This window comes from Ovis canadensis, chromosome 2, assembly GCF_042477335.2.
Source record: "Ovis canadensis isolate MfBH-ARS-UI-01 breed Bighorn chromosome 2, ARS-UI_OviCan_v2, whole genome shotgun sequence".
NCBI lineage: Eukaryota > Metazoa > Chordata > Mammalia > Artiodactyla > Bovidae > Ovis > Ovis canadensis.
In genome coordinates, this window is record NC_091246.1 from 2272512 (window position 1) to 2289219 (window position 16708).

General features: G+C 41.7%; 1 protein-coding gene across 1 annotated transcript in view; it reads left to right on the forward strand.

Annotated features, from left to right (window-relative positions):
- STOM (stomatin) overlaps positions 1-16708 on the forward strand; it is a 33818-nt gene that overhangs the window by 2205 nt on the left and 14905 nt on the right. Inside the window, exons 2-3 of the mRNA XM_069575223.1 lie at positions 14493-14596; positions 16322-16394. Coding sequence (XP_069431324.1) covers positions 14493-14596; positions 16322-16394 — 177 coding nt within the window. The remainder of the gene's footprint in view (positions 1-14492; positions 14597-16321; positions 16395-16708) is intronic.

The window sequence follows — 16708 nt, forward strand, 5'->3', positions numbered from 1 at the left end:
CAGAAAGTGAAGGTGTTAGTCGCAGTTCGTGTGGTACTCTTTGCAACCCTTTGGGCTGTAGCCTGCTAGGCTTCTCTGTCCATGGAGCTCTCCAGGCAAGAATACTGGAGTAGTCATTCTCTAACTCCAGGAGATCTTCCCAACCCAGGGATTGAGCTTCCAGAACCAGAGGTTGAACCCAGGTTTCCTGCGTTGCAGGCAGATTCTTTACTGTCTGAGCCATCAGGGAAGTCCTCGGGCTCTCTGGAATGCAGACCCAAAAGGAGGAGCTTGTCAAGCATCAGCAGAAGCTGAGAGACCGCAAAGGAACCCAGCTTCAGTCAAGAACTCCTGGATAAGACAACTCCAGAGGGCTGCTTCCGAGAGAAGCAGTGGAATATAAAAGCCCAAGCTGTCCCGTTATGATTTTGCTGATAATTAGTCTTAGGAACGTAAATATGACCATACCCTCAGGCAAGACTAGTCTTTCTTTAAAGCCAGTGCGTCCACTCTGTAATGAAATAATGCAGGTGGGTTACAAAGACATGCGTGATTATAATTAAGAGTCATGTCAACGGGATAAATCCCTTTGGGAGAATGCCTGAAAATAAGCAGAATCAGGGGACTGCTTTGTTTATTTCAGTTGTTACAGTTGATCAGATGGGGAATACTTTGTAACTTATTTAATGATTAATCTGAGTTAAATCCATCAGTGGTCATAGATTAACTCAAGGATGACAAGTCTGCAGAAGTTGGCATTTATGTCACTTTTTATAATTAAATAGGTTATTGGACCCACCTCATGGTATAACTTGCACACTGTAAAAGACAAAGTCATTGATCACCTGGTCAACTTTGAAGAAAAAAAATTTTTTAATGTTGATAAATATGATAAAGATTGGATTCAAAGTCTGTTTTGTAAGAAGATGTCAGAAAACACTTTCCTGAAAAATATTGTAACCATAAAAATGACCCCCTCTTCTCTGTTTCTGCCTGACAATCTGTGCCAGCCTCCATCATAATGCTTATTATACACAGTACTATAAATATAAATTATAATCACCTTTGTTAGACCAGGAGAGCTTCTGAAAGCAGAGGATTGTGTCCTTGATCACGGTAGTAAGTTCAGAATCAAGTGCCTAGTAGGTTTGCAAAAATATTTGTTGAAAGAAAAAGGAAGGAGTGAGATAAAGTTTACATTAATGGAGACATTTTTCTGTTTACAGTTTGTTTTATTAAGTTTGTTACAACTCAAATGATTGATTTTAGGGTATGGACTTTTTCCTCATACATGTCCTCATTACAGATAGACTATCTGGGTTTATGTTATCGATAAAAGGATTGTAATTGTCAAAGTAATATATGGTACTTAATAAGGAATCTCCTTTGTTTATGAAAGTGTGGAAAGAGCGGTTAGAGGTCACAGTAGAAAGATCTCTGCTAACACACACCATTCTTCCATTCTTTTTGGACCTTTGTCTATACTCTGAGACTTGTAAAGACACCTGAGCCCCAGACGTTTGCCCTGACATTTCAGTAGATTAGCCTTGAAGTTACTGGCAATAACAGGTCTGTCCTAAAATATCAGACAATGTAAATTAGATACTAGCCTTGCCTAGTTGTAAATATGCATGGATGGTAAGATTGTATAGATAGTGAAATGAGGGTAGAATCTAAAATTCAAAGGTCTGAACTGAGACCTCAGCAGCATCACTTTCCACCTGGGTCACCTGGGGAAGCCTCTCGATCTCCAGAGTCAATTCCTTATCTAGATATCGAGCATCGTCTTACCGTACTGTCTAGCTTCCAAAGTTTTGAGTATCAAATGAGAACATTTTTGTGAATGTACTTTTGAAACTTTAAAATGTAAATTATTAAGATATTATTTATTGGGGACAACACAATAAAAACATTAACAGCTTGGAAATTAAAATTTATGGACAAAAAGTGTGAAAGTCCAAGAATGTTTAGGACTCTGACTTATCTCCCCAAATGTGGTCTGTTGCTCCTCCAGGGACAGAATCCCCAAGCAGGTTGTTAGTCTTGATGTTTCTCTGTGGTGTGCAGGTCCCAGAAGGTAGTTCACTTAATATAAAGTTTATTCCTATGTACTGTCAATAATTACCTTGCAGTTCTGATCATAATAATGGCTGCTGTTTACTGAACACTTCCTAAGTGTCAGACACTCTACATATTTTTGCATAGGAGATAATAACTATTCTCTTCCCTCGTTTAGTGAAGTGAAGTTGCTCAGTCGTGTCCGACTCTTTGCAACCCCATGGACTGTAGCCCACCAGGCTCCTCCATCCATGGAATTTTCCAGGCAAGAATACTGGAGTGGGTTGCCATTTCCTTCTCCAGGGGATCTTCCTGACTCAGGGATTGAACCCAGGTCTCCCGCATTGCAGGCAGACACTTTACTGTCTGAGTCACCAGACTCCTTTAAAACTTTTCACTTTCCTCAGTGTCAGGCACTCTGCATATATTCTCATAAGAGATAATAACCGTTCTCTTCCTTCATTTCACTTCCCTGGTGGCTCAGATGGTAAAGCATCTGCCTACAGTGCGGGTTCAACCCCTGGGTCGGGAAGATCCCCTGGAGAAGGCAATGGCAACCCACTCCAGTATTCTTGCCTGGAAAATCCCATGGACAGAGGAGCCTGGTAGACTACAGTCCATGGGGTCACAAAGAGTCAGACACGACTGAGCGACTTCACTTTCCCTCACTTTACTAATAAGAAAATTTAGCAGTAGAATGGAACTTTTAATAGCAAAACCCCAAGCTTTTAGCCACTGCTTAGCTACTCAACCTCAGCTGAAGAATTGGGAACCTTAAGAGCTAGTTCCCTTACGTTTCTGTTTTCCATTTTTTAATTAAAATGATGTTGCCCTCCAAAGACTTTTATGAGAAAAACTCAATTATAGGTTCTTTAAAGGGCTTCCCTTGTGGCTCAGCTGGTAAAGAGTCCGCCTGTAATGCGGGAGACCTGGGTTCAATCCCTGGGTTGAGAAGATCCCCTGAGGAAGGTAAAGGCCACCCACTCCAGTATTCTGGCCTAGAGAATTTCATGGGCTGTATAGTCCGTGGGATCACAAAGAGTCTGAGCGACTTTCACTTTTCACATTCACTTAAGATGTCTAGGGCTTCTTCGCTCGTGACTCAGACAGTAAAGAATCTGCCTGCAGTGCAGGAGACTCAGGATCGATCCCTGGGCCGGGAAGATCTCCTGGAAAAGAGAGTGGCTATCCACTCCAGTATTCTTGCCTGGAGAATCCCATGGACAGAGAAACCTGGCGGGCTGCAGTCCATGGAGTCACAGAGTTGAACACAACTGAGTAACTAACACTTAAGACATCCAAGTGAAAGCGCTGGGGGGGGTGGGGGGGGTGGGGGGGGGAAGAACTGAAGAAGTATAAGGGTTTTGTTTTAATATATGTCAGGGTCAGTCTAAATTTAATAAAGAACATCAGTCTTTCCAGACGTGGGTCATATTCAGTCCATACTTTCCCTGAATTCTCTAACCTCATGGGTGTAAAGGGCTGATTTTAAAGAGAAAAGGAAAGAAAACATTTGGAGAAAGCAGTGTGACCACCACTTTGGGACAGGATGATTCTGAATTGTGTGTGTGTGTGGTGGTGGTTATTTTTCTTTAAATAACACTGGTTTATAACGTCTAAGTTTCATGAGTAAAACAACATTGTATTTCTGCTTCTAACTACCTCTCCTATTACCTGCTCACTGCCAAAAATTGATGAACTGTATTTTGGGATCCTGTATATGGACATGTAACTTCCTTTTATCTTCTCTGATAGTCAGCCTTTTCTTCTCTTCCCCACAGAACAGCAGGATCTGGGAATTCCCTGGAGGTCTAGTCATTAGGACTCCTTGCTCTTAAGTGTTCAAGGGCCCAGGTTCAGTTCCTGGTCAGGGAACTAAGATCCCACAAGCTGCATGGCACAGCCCAAAAAAAACAAAACAAAACAAAAACCCGAAACAGTAGAATCACTCAACTCATTCAACAGCTATTTACTTAATAAATGCTTGAGCACTTGCTGTACACTAGGTATCCTGCGTGACAGCTCGCTTACTCTTCACGCTGACCCTCTGAGGAGGTGCTCTTTTTAGCCCTCTCTTTAGATGATTAGACGAAAGCACAGAGTTAGACACTTGCAGAGAACACACAGCTGATAAGTAGTAAAGCCAACTCTGAAGCTGTGGTGCTGCACTGTTTTAACAAGGCCCAAAATCCGGAAAAGACAGACACTGAGTAAGGTAGTTACAGATACGATAAATGGTATTTAGAGATGGGGAAGTGCTATAGACTAGCGGGGAGGGTCCTTCTAAAGACGCAGGTGTTCAAATTTGAAGTTACTGATGATACTCGCACCTATTCTTTCTCCTCTTTTATGGCCAGAAATATTCAAATGAAGGAAAGCTGCAGAAAATCCTCAAGATGCTTGGGAAATGAAATACTTACACTTACTTAATTTCTGTATGCTTTTTGAGCTAAGCACAGCATTCCCTTTCTTTTTTTTTTTTTTAATTGAAAATGTTCCTTAAAAGGACTAGTCTATCTCCTTACTTCTCACGGTAAACACATTTTAAGTTTTATAGTTCAGGTCACGTAATGCTTCATCACTACTAGCTGTTTGAGTCTAGGATGTGCAGGTTTATAACAGGGAGGGAAGTCAGTCTTTGGCCATGGTTTTTAACCTGATACCACCTGGCCTGTAGCCAGTCCAGCCCAGAGAATAATTTCTTCCCTAGAGGTTTAAGGATAAGGGCATTCAGAGAACCATCTACCATGCCTAATTAAAATAATCATTTGAAAGATGGATTATAGCATGCTCTTGTTTGCTTTCAAAGCTTCTGCCCAGTTAATTGCAAGTTGTGGTCATCAGTTGAGTAAATGCCATCATTTTTTAAGCATGTATCTGTCGATACCCTGCTGTGTGCTAGCCTCTGCCTCTCTCTCCCCTCTCTACCTGTTTTCGTCTTTCTCTCTATAGGATGCTACCCTCACTTCGGTTGTTTCTCTTCCTTTCTCCATTCTTCTTATTTACCTTTTCTTCTATTGTTTCCTTCCCTTCTGTGTCTCCTAAAATCCCAGTTGATTGAAAAACAGTTATATAAAATTTTGATTAATTGAAGACGTACTTACATTCACATATTTTATCTGCCCTTTGCTTGTTTCTACCTTGAGTTCTTATTTAGCAGATCTTTCAAAGACCCTGTTTCAAAACAATATAAGGGAAGAGAAACTGGGACTGTGGAAAATATAGCCTTATTTGAAAAGTTGGAAGAAAGAACCAGTGTCTATGATTTCCTCTTCCTCAAATAGATGAATATGATGTGGAACAGGAATGGGTCTTATGGCCCATGGACCAAATCTGGCTGACCACCTGCTTTTGTCAGCCCCCCAAGCTGAGGATAGTTTTTATACTTATACATTTTTTAAAATAGAGGAAGATCTGAAAGCGATATGAAGCTCAGATTCCAGTGTTCGTAAGTTACGCTTGCCTGGGACACAGCCGTCTTCTTCACGTATGTGTAGTCTGCGGCTTCTTTTGCGTAGTAGTCAGTGGTTGTAACAGACTTTATGGTCAATAAAGCCTTGTGTTTATTCTCTGGCCGTTTACAGGCAAAGTTTGCCACACCTTGACTTTGAATCTCCAGTGAGGCCGAAAAAGAACACCTGTATGCTGAATAAATGTGCTTTTAAGAAAAACTCAAAAAATCCCAAGACCTTTCATTTTGACCTACTGTTACCCCTTAAAACTTGCTGTTAGAACCAGATAACATGTGTTTGAGACTAAATTAGCCAGGCTATCTTTCATGACCCAAGCAACACTGTTCTTGGCAATTTCTGGTATGAAGTATTTCAGCTGCATTCTGGGAAGGAGGAAGGAAAACATCATGCGTTCTGCGTTCTCTATGTCTCTCTCTCTCTCTCCCTCTTTTAGTCGCTAAGTCATGTCTGACTCTTGCAACCCCATGGACTGGAGCCTGCCAGGCTCCTCTGTCCGTGGGATTCTCCAGGCAAGAATACTGGAGTGGGGTGCCATTGCCTTCTCCAGCTTTCAATGTTGGTATTTTAATATTCGCGGCCACACCGCTTCTTCCTGTGTGAGTAATATGTATGACTTTGTCAGATTTTCAGATACACCAGAAGGTACTTGCTTGAAGAGGAAATCCAGTATCTTTTGAACTTTAGAGCAGAGTCACAATAGTAAACAGAATTGATCATTTCACATAATTTCTAGTGGCGACAAATTTAATCAGCCTTAAGGAAATTGGCCGATATGGGATCATGGTCAACGTGCAGTGCTCTGATACTATGCAGGTTATGGTCTTGAAAAGACTGTTTTGCTGCTTGTCTGGAAGCCAACCCAACAACAATGACTCTGCAAGTCGGTTTTGTTCTTTTTTTTTTCCCTCATTTGTTTCATGGTTTTGTTTTGTTTTTTCCTTTTGTCTCGTCCCAAAAAAAGTCTTTTTCTTTAGTATTTTGGTACTCTGAGAGGAATATTTTATACCTACTTTACAGATTTTTATAAATATGAGAAATACTGTATATAAGAATTTAGCTTGTGGCTGACATGTAATAGGCAGTCAATAAGTGGTTATTATTAGTATTCATAAAAGATACCTCCAGAATGAGAGAAATTTAAGAATTGTGTAATTTCATCTTTTCAGCAAAATTAGTTTACACAATGAGGATGTATAGAAGCTTTACTTCAAGTATCTTCAAAACAACTGAGTTTCTAGTGGAGAAAACTGGACACAACCTAAATGTTCATCATATGAAACAATGGAATAGTGTAGTAATAAAGGATATTTAATTGCATCCTTTTAATAATAAATGATATTTATTTAATAATAAAGGATACTAATAAAGGATAATAAAGGATAAATAATAATGAAGGATATTTCATAATACCCTTTAATAAGAAAGGATACTAAAGGATATTAATAACAATATAGGATATTAATAATAATAAAAGATATTTCCTGATATGAAAAGATGTCCACAGTACAGAGGAGCAAAACAGATTTTAAACTATTACATATACAACTATATAATTTTGGGGAAAAAGGGCAAAAATTTACAGGACATATATATAGCAAGGCAGAAAATAATCACCATCTAGAGATAATGAAAGTATACATCACTTTTCCTTTATTCTGAACTATAAGTTTAATATAGTGACAATACCTTGCTTTTAAAATAAAGAAAGTAAGATTCTTTTTAAATGTGTGCAAGTTTCTTAGAAGAAAGCCCAATTGGAATGCTCAATAAAAAAATGTTAATGTATGGGCTTATATCTATTTTCAGAACCTTGCTTGGTCAAAAATTTATTCTAACACAGTTTTCAGGAAAGAGTTTGATAGTAAAAGAAAAAAAAAATACTCTAAACCAGGGCAAAGTAGTGTTTATAACCAGTTATCCTGGGGTCCCTGACGTTTACGATTGTTCCTACCCAGCAATATCAACAGGTATATCAACGAAGATATCTCAGAAATACCTGTTACTCGTTATTTGTCTTTGAACCTCATAAAGGTAGGAGGCAGGATCCAGACCTCAAGGTAATGAATGGGAATCTTGAAGGAAATGAATTTCCTACAATTTGCGGGGAGTAACTGAGGATTTCTTTTCCCCTTGACTAGTAGTAACTGTAGATGAGTAAGGGTTCAATTACAGCCTGGTGGAGTTTAAACCTCACCTTTCTAAGGAATGTGATTTTATGCATCTTTTAAAGCTATAACCAGGTGAGGAAGGGTTTCAGGGTGAAACCGTGCTGATTCACCAGTGTGTATGCTCAGATTATTTCTAGCTGAGCTTTCGAAAAGTGAAAGACCAAGCCCAGTTTTCTGAAAATCCACTTAATTTCTTCTTCCTCTTGATTGGCAGTCAAATCCCCTGTACTCATCTGGTATTAATAATTCATTCATAAATGAGCTTCTTGAGGGTCTTTGACTCTCCAGGCCTAGCCAGTCAGGCACAAAGTGAGGGGAAAATTGAGTAGTTTCAGAGGTTTTTATCAAGAAGGGAAAAGGTACCTGCTGCTAAGTGCTGCTAAGTCGCTTCAGTCATGTCCAACTCTGTGCGACCCCATAGATGGCAGCCCACCAGGCTCCCCCATCCCTGGGATTCTCCAGGCAAGAACACTGGAGTGGGTTGCCATTTCCTCCTCCAGTGCATGAAAGTGAAAGTGCGCTCAGTCGTGTCCAACTCTTCACGACCCCATGGACTGCAGGCTACCAGGCTCCTCCGTCCATGGGATTTTCCAGGCAAGAGTACTGGAGTGGGGTGCCATCGCCTTCTCCGATTTTTTCCCCATTATTTGTGGTGGAAATTGAACACTTGAATAAAATAGGAGTTCAGTTCAGTCACTCAGTCGTGTCCAACTCTTTGCAACCCCGTGAATCGCAGCACACCAGGCCTCCCTGTCCATCATCATCTCCCAGAGTTCACTTAGACTCACGGCCATCGAGTCTGTGACGCCATCCAGCCATCTCATCCTCTGTCGTCCCCTTCTCCTCTTGCCCCCAATCCCTCCCAGCATCAGAGTCTTTTCCAATGAGTCAACTTTTCGCATGAGGTGGCCAAAGTACTGGAATTTCAGCTTCAGCATCAGTCCTTCCAAAGAAATCCCAGGGCTGATCTCCTTCAGAATGGACTGGTTGGATCTCCTTGCAGTCCAAGGGACTCTCAAGAGTCTTCTCCAACACCATAGTTCAAAAGCATCAGTTCTTCGGCTCTCAGCCTTCTTCACAGTCCAACTCTCACATCCATACGTGACCACAGGAAAAACCATAGCCTTGACTAGACGGACTGCCAGGGTCCAGCACCGGTGGATCCAGGGTGATTTGAAGGTGGGGGGACGGCATGTCTTTGGAAAAATACATATTTAATTACAGATATATAGAGAGATTAGAGTAGGAAGATTAGTGGAGAAAAGAGGCTGAATCCAGATGGGAATTCAGCCAGAAAAACGGGAGCAAGAAAGAAGCGACATGGGGGGAATCAGTCTTTCCGGAAACTGATCCCATTTTCTTTATTTTTAGGTTTGCTTATATACCTTTTGTTACACATAGGGATGAATACAGAGTCACTCGGGGGTCAGCAGTGCTGACCTTTATCAAAATCAGGTGCTTCACATAAATGTAAAAAAAGGTCTTAGGAATATTACATCATCTTCTGGCCATGAGTGAGACCTGCTGACATTTTATGATCCTTTCTTCCTAATAACCAAAAAACTTATTTCTTCCAAGGGGGTTTTTTCTTAAAGCAGGCACCACCCTTCAAATAAAGTTACATTCCTATAGGGTGAGGGTATAGTGAGTTGCAATCAAGAAAGGAATTTATTTAACCCAAGGTTAACATGATTAATCTTAAAGGTTAATACTTATTTCTCCTATATGCTAGTTATATTCATTATAAGGGCAGGGAACATGGAGATTTAGCAGCAAACATCAGCCCAACAAATGAAAATCCTTTCACTAATGTTCCCCTTAAGATCTATTTAGTCTTAAGATAGTGATAAAGTTACATTTTTACATAGCAAGGACACAGTGATTTATAACAAAGCACAGTGATCTATTACAAAAGAGAAAATCCATTAACTCAAAAAGTCTAGTATTGCTAACCTTAAAAACTACTATATTTCCTTTTCCATAGTCCAAATACATTGATTAATATATTCCCAGGTGCCTAAGGATATGGAGGTCTGGCAGCAATCACTGACTCAACAAGAAGAAAAAGCCCTATGCTAATTAAGACTCTCAAAATACTCCGAAACTCTCTGTGCTGTTTATGGTTGAGAGGTAGTAAACAATCATGTGGCAGGAGTATGGATAATGCTGTCACACAAGCTAGTCTGTCAGCAGAGAGGTTTGACCTGAGACACCCTTGTCCCACCCAGAGCAGGGAATTAGTAGCGATTATTGACACAACAAATGAAAAACCCTTCACCAATATAATTCCTAACCAACCCACTATACTAATAATTTCTAACTCCCCAAAAGAATTTGCCTTTAGTAAGTCTAAAACATCTCGTGCCTCTCAGGTTGGGAGGCTGTAAACAATCACATGTGGCCGGACGAACCTATACAGGCGGGCTAGATAACCTTCAGAGGAGTCCGTAAGCTGAAACACTCTTGTCACGCCCAGGAATTTTTATTGCCTTGGAGCTGCACGTTTACTCCTTCTCCGAGAGAAACGGTTATGGGGGAGAGCCCCCCGTAAAGTCAGAGGTGTAGGTGAGAGCATAAAACAGACTCTGGTTTTGGGGTTAGATGCTCGGGAATGGGGTTTCCTGAGGCTTGATCATGGCTTTGCGTATGCCAAGCCTCCTTCCTCATGACCTTTGCCATGGGTGGAGTTCCTCGCGCTGGCCCCCGGCAACAGACCTTAGTCGGCAAAGTAATGTCTCTGCTTTTGAATATACTATCTAGGTTGGTCATCACTTTTCTTCCAAGGAGTAAGCGTCTTTTAATTTCATGGCTGCAATCACCATCTGCAGTGATTTTGGAGCCCCCAAAAATAAAGTCTGACACTGTTTCTACTGTTTCCCCATCTATTTCCCATGAAGTGATGGGACCGGATGCCATGATCTTCATTTTCTGAATGTTGAGCTTTAAGCCAACTTTTTCGCTCTCCTCTTTCAGTTTCATCAAGAGGCTTTTTAGCTCCTCTTCACTTTCTGCCATAAGGGTGGTGTCATCTGCATATCTGAGATTATTGATATTTCTCCCGGCAATAAAATAGGAGAGTGACAGAAAACTCATCTGTGCTTATTGAGCACTGCCTCAATCCTGGGAGGCCAGTCTGATTATTTCAAGACACACAGGTTCAGAGAGGTAAAGATCACACAAGTAAGAAGTCACAGAGTTGAAACTAGAAATTCATCTTACAAGGGATATAAATGCACAAAGAAATCATACGTCCAGCAGGTAAGCTAAGAAGTATTTTATATCCTCTCTCTGGGAGATAACTGTGCTAGACATTGAAAATATAAACATAAAAAAGAAACAGCCCTGCCTTCAGGGAGTTTATCGTCTAGGATGTTGAGGACACGGAGCTTTGCCTGGAGTAAGGGAGTCTTGGAGCCGTGTTTGAGAAAGTACCAGACGCTGTCAGATAAGTTTTTGTGGCCCATCTATTCCTTGTTTGGAATTCCTTTCACTTTGGAAACCTAGGCTTGAGCCTGGAAATGAGCCTTGAGACTGTCTTTTGCTATAAATAGGCACAACTGGAATTAAGAGGACTTTCTCTGTAAGGATATCAGATTTCATTCTCAGAACTCCTACCATGCTTTTCCAGTTTAGAGTTTGTCTTGAGGAAGTGCTCCAAACACAACAGCTTCTTTAATAAGGATTTTTAAAGTATTATTATTCAGAGGCAAAAGGTCAAAGAGTGAGTTGATTTATAACATGGGCTTCGGAGTGAGATGACCTATATTTGAAGCCCAAGTCCTCCATTGTGTGTGACCTCAGGAAAAATGTTTCTTCGGTGACTTCATTGGTATGGTACAGTGGAATTAAAAACACCTAGCTTCCCAGGGACTTTGTACGGAGTAAATGAGATCTGTGTCTAAAGTAATTCAGCGTAGCGCAGGAAGTATAACAAGCCGCCTAAAAAGGCTGCTGTGATTCGTACCTGTTATGACAGCGCCTGACCAGACTTCTCTCCACAAGTGGCATGTGGCCTTGCTTGAAATTTCTCACTGAATGCGTCCATGCCCCTCAAAGAGATAACTTAAAAGCCTCCAGGGTTAACTTAGATCGCTTGTAGAACATTTACCTCACACTATGACATGGGATCAGAAAACTGCAAAGTCATGTATAACCAAAGGACTCATGTAGAGACTTGCCTGGCCGTCTTATGACTCCACGCTTCTACTGCAGCAGGCACGGGCTTGATCCCTGGTTGGGAAGATCCCGCATGGCATGGTCCAGACCAGACCAGAGTACTCCTGTGTATTTCTCATCCTTCATCTCAGGTTGTGGAGCACTTGACTGGGTGCTCATGTGTGTCTATCTTTTCTCTGGGCTCCCAGCCATCATCTGCTGCCTTCTGGGCCTCCTGTTTATTCGGAACCTCTTCTCACTGCCATCTAAATCGCTCCTCTGATCTAAGGAATCACCCATGCCTGGCCTACCTCTTCCTCTCTGGCCCCCTCCCTCCCTCTCATCATTAAAACGGCTCCTGGAAAGACCAGCCTTCCATGCTTGAAAAGAACAGGGATCTATCCCTGAGCCTATTCAGGCCCTCTGTCCCCCACAAAAAGGAAAGCAGGAACCAGGAAGACCTCAGATACAGACAGTAGGGAGCAGCTCAGGAAGAGAAGGGGGATTTCCAGGATGGCAGTGAGAGGCAAGCAGAGGGAGAACGAGAATCGGAGCAGACATGGCTCCGAGGTGCTTCCTCAGCAGGTGAAATGGGTGGAATACCTGAGCCTGCGGAAAGGAGGTGTAGACAGCTGAAGAAAGTTGAATCGTTAAGTACACCGAAAACTAAGCAAGAGAAAAAGAGGACAGTGACTCCAGGAAAAAAAAAAAAATCAGTAAATTGTATGCGTGAAAAACAACTTAGGCCTCACTGCATGGCTTAGCTCTGAATCATATTTGCATATTTGTGAAATATAAAATTTGATATTTTTATGCAGTCCCAAGGATAGGTGTCTTTATGTGGTGGGGGAGGGGTAGGAAGTCAATAGATGAAGCTTTAAACTGTAAAAGCAATAACAAAACTAGTGTGTTCTTTAGAAACAGGTAAGTCATATACCACAACACACAGCTGCAAGAGCACTTGCCTTGGAAGAAATCGGAAGAGGTGAGCAGAGCGCTGCCCTCTCTCTTGCACTCACCTTGTGGAACTATTTGACTTTTTTAACTTTGTGCAAGGGTAATTGATAAAAATTCCTTGACCCCTTGTAGCTCAATTGGTGAAGAATCTGCCTGCAATGCAGGAGACCCGGGTTTGATTCCTGGGTTGGGAAGATCCCCTAGAGAAGTAAATGGCAAACCATTCCAGTATTCTTGCCTGGAGAATCCCATGGACAGAGGAGCCTGGCAGACTACAGTCCATGGGGTTGCAAGAGTTGGACATGACTTGGCAACTAAACCACAAATTGATAAAAATAAAACTGACACAGAAAAAGCACAAATGTGTAGCAGCAAAGCCCGAAAAGGAAGCTGAAAGAGTAATACCTAGAAGGGAGGGAAATAGGTTGCAAATGTTATTTATTTACTTTGAAAAATGCGCATGCACAAAAAGGGCTTGGAAGAATATTTATCATCTTGGAATTGAGCGATTTCTCTCTCCTTTTCTGTACTTTTCTAAACTATTTGGAGTGGGACGTGTATTAATATTAGGAGTGGGACATGTATTAATATTATCTTTGTGATCAGACAAAAAGCTATTTCAGGAAATTCCCTTGTGAACCAGTGGTTAGGACTCTGCACTTTCACTGCCAAGGGCATGGGTTCAATCCCTGATCAAGGAACTAAGATCCCACAAGCCATACTGCACAGCCAAAAAAAGAAAACCCAATTTCATGTTACAGAAAAGGTAAACTTAGGAATGTGGGAGGAAAACCATGTACAGAGATGTTCATTATAGCATTTTCATAATAGTGAGAAGGCAATGGCACCCCACTCCAGTACTCTTGCCTGGAAAATCCCATGGATGGAGGAGCTTGGTAGGCTGCAGTCCATGGGGTTGCTAAGAGTCGGACACGACTGAGCGACTTCACTTTCACTTTTCACTTTCATGCATTGGAGAAGGAAATGGCAACCCACTCCAGTGTTCTTGCCTGGAGAATCCCAGGGACGGCAGAGCCTGGTGGGCTGCCATCTATGGGGTCGCACAGAGTCCGACACGACTGAAGCGACTTAGCAGCAGCACCAGCAGCAAGAAATCAGAACCAATGTGGGTGATAAACTGTACGTATAGCTAGTGAGATGTTTTACAGGCATTTTAAATAGAGGACCTAAGTGAGCTTGAACAAGTATATCATATGATTTTCACCTTTAATTGTGTTGTACCCTCAGCTTAAATGCCTTTTATCCTCCTTCCCCTTGTCACTGGTGTTCCCTTAACCATCACGTCCTGCAAGAAGCCCCTCCAACAACTGCCGCCACTGCCTACCCACCCCACTCTGGTTTCACCTCCATCCCAGCCGTGTGGTGTGAGTTGCTCCTATTGTGTTTTCAAAATGTTCTGAACAGATACTGCATCTATACTTAGCGCTTAGTATTGTAAAGATTTTGCCACTTAACTTAACCTTCTTGGTAGTTGGTCTGGATCTTAAGAGGTTCATCACTTCGGCACACAGTAAAGGTTAGGGGGAGTAGCATGTGCACGGCACGGTTTTTACGTGGATTCGATGGGAAAGTCCATGTAAACGACCGACGTTCAGTGAATGGCAAGGATGAAGACGGTGGGGGGAGGGGGGGATCATGCTAAGAACAGTGATAAGAACTGTATGTTTTTTTATTTTCACAGATAGCCCCAGTGCAGGCCTTGGTGTTTGTGGATGGATTTTGGTGGCTATATCATTCTTGTTCACGGTTATAACTTTCCCAATGTCAATATGGATGTGCATAAAGGTAAAAAAGGTTTCCTTCACATCTGGAAGGGGGCCAACTCATAAGTACATAAGCCCATGAAAGGGGTGTGTGTGTGTAAGAGAAACCATACTGACCTGTAATTCTTTTCCCTTCATCTCTTGAAAAATTACTCTAGCCACCTATTACAATGGAATTCTAAGACTGCTTTTCAGAGACTTCCCTGGTGATCCAGTGGTGAAGATGCCACCTTTCAATGCACTGGGGTGTGGGTTTGACCTCTGGTCAGAGAACTAAGGTCCCACCATGCCTTGGGGTGTGGCAAAAAAATTAAAAAAAATTTTTTTAAACAGACTTCTTTTCAGCCCCTATCCAGTCAGTCCTTCCTGTGGGTTAAAGTAAGGATCACCACCTAAAGCTTTCTGGAATCAGGGATGCAGGACAATCCTGTGAGAAAAGTCCTGCAGTGTCAGGATTCTGAGGTGTGACTGCAGGCGCTGCTGTTTACTGTGTGACCTCTGCTGAGTTTCCTCACCTGTCAGATGGGAGGAAATGGCAACGTCTGTCTTACAGGGCTGTTGTGAGGATTAAATGAACTACGTACTTAGCAGAGCACCTGGCACGTGGTTATTGTCCCACCTATGCTGGTTATTTCTTCTCTAAAGTTATTCAGTTCAGTTAAGTTCAGCCACTCAGTCGTGTCCGACTCTGCGACCCCATGGACTGCAGCACGCCAGGCCTCCCTGTCCATCACCAACTCCTGAAGTTTACCCAAACCCATGTCCATCAAGTCGGTGATGCCATCCAACCATCTCATCCTCTGTCATCCCCTTCTCCTGCCTTCAATCTTTCCCAGCATCAGAGTCTTTTCAAATGAGTCAGCTCTTCATATCAGGTGGCCAAAGTATTGGAGTTTCAGCTTCAACATCAGTCCCTCCAGTGAACACTCAGGACTGAGTTCCTTCAGAATGGACTGGTTGGATCTCCTTGCAGTCCAAGGGACTCTCAAGAGTCTTCTCCAACACCATAGTTCAAATGCATCAATTCTTTGGTGCTCAGCTTTCTTTATAGTCCAATTCTCACATCCATACATGACCACTGGAAAAACCGTAGCCTTGACTAGACGGACCTTTGTTGGCAAAGTATGTCTCTGCTTTTGAATATGCTATCTAGGTTGGTCATAACTTTCCTTCCAAGAAGTAAGCGTCTTTTAATTTCATGGCTGCAGTCACCATCTGCAGTGATTTTGGAGCCCAAGAAAATAAAGTTTGCCTCTGTTTGCACCGTTTCCCCATCTATTTGCCATGAAGTTATTAATACTGTGATAAATGACAGTCACTTACATATTGCTAAAAAGATAAAATATGCTCTAAGAATTTTCAGATTAGTTACTATTATAGTTTAAGGAACCAGAAGACAAACTATGAGGATGTTAACTTTTCTCCCCCTGTATTGACGATTCATGAGTAATTGAATAATAATGTAAACAGCTGAGGAGTGAAGTTGTGAATTTGCTTTTGTATACTCTTTCTATACTATCCAGATTTTACACAGTGAGTATCTACTGCCTTTGTAATCCACAAAAAAAGTAATTCTTGGTTATTCTGGGAGGGGTCATTAAACATGAACGTGTTGCCTGTAGCTGTTATCTGGTGTTATAAACAGCTCACCTATTTAGAGGAGAAATATATATATGATATTTCAAAAGCTATGCCTGTAACTACGTGTACTTCTCATGTTAAATTATGATTTGTGTTTTTAATCTAGATCATAAAAGAATACGAAAGAGCCATCATCTTTAGACTGGGTCGCATCTTACAAGGAGGAGCCAAAGGACCTGGTGAGTGCTTGCACTGTTTGTCTGGAAAGCAAAATTCATCCTTTTACTGATGTGATTTTCTTCATGAAGGTCTCTGTTGACTTAGAAGACTTCTCACAGCAGAATTTGTGCAACAATAGCAGTACAGCCTACCAGAAATTACCCTTTCCTTCCCGCCTCTCCCCTCCCCTTCCTATTTGAGTTGATAAGATTATCTTTAGGCCAGAAATAGCTGCAGCTATCGAAATTTGAGCGTGAGAATCCCTACTGAAATAAATGCTTCCAGTCATTATTTTCGGCAAACTTCAGTTAAGCTCCCACTGAGTTCCAGGCTC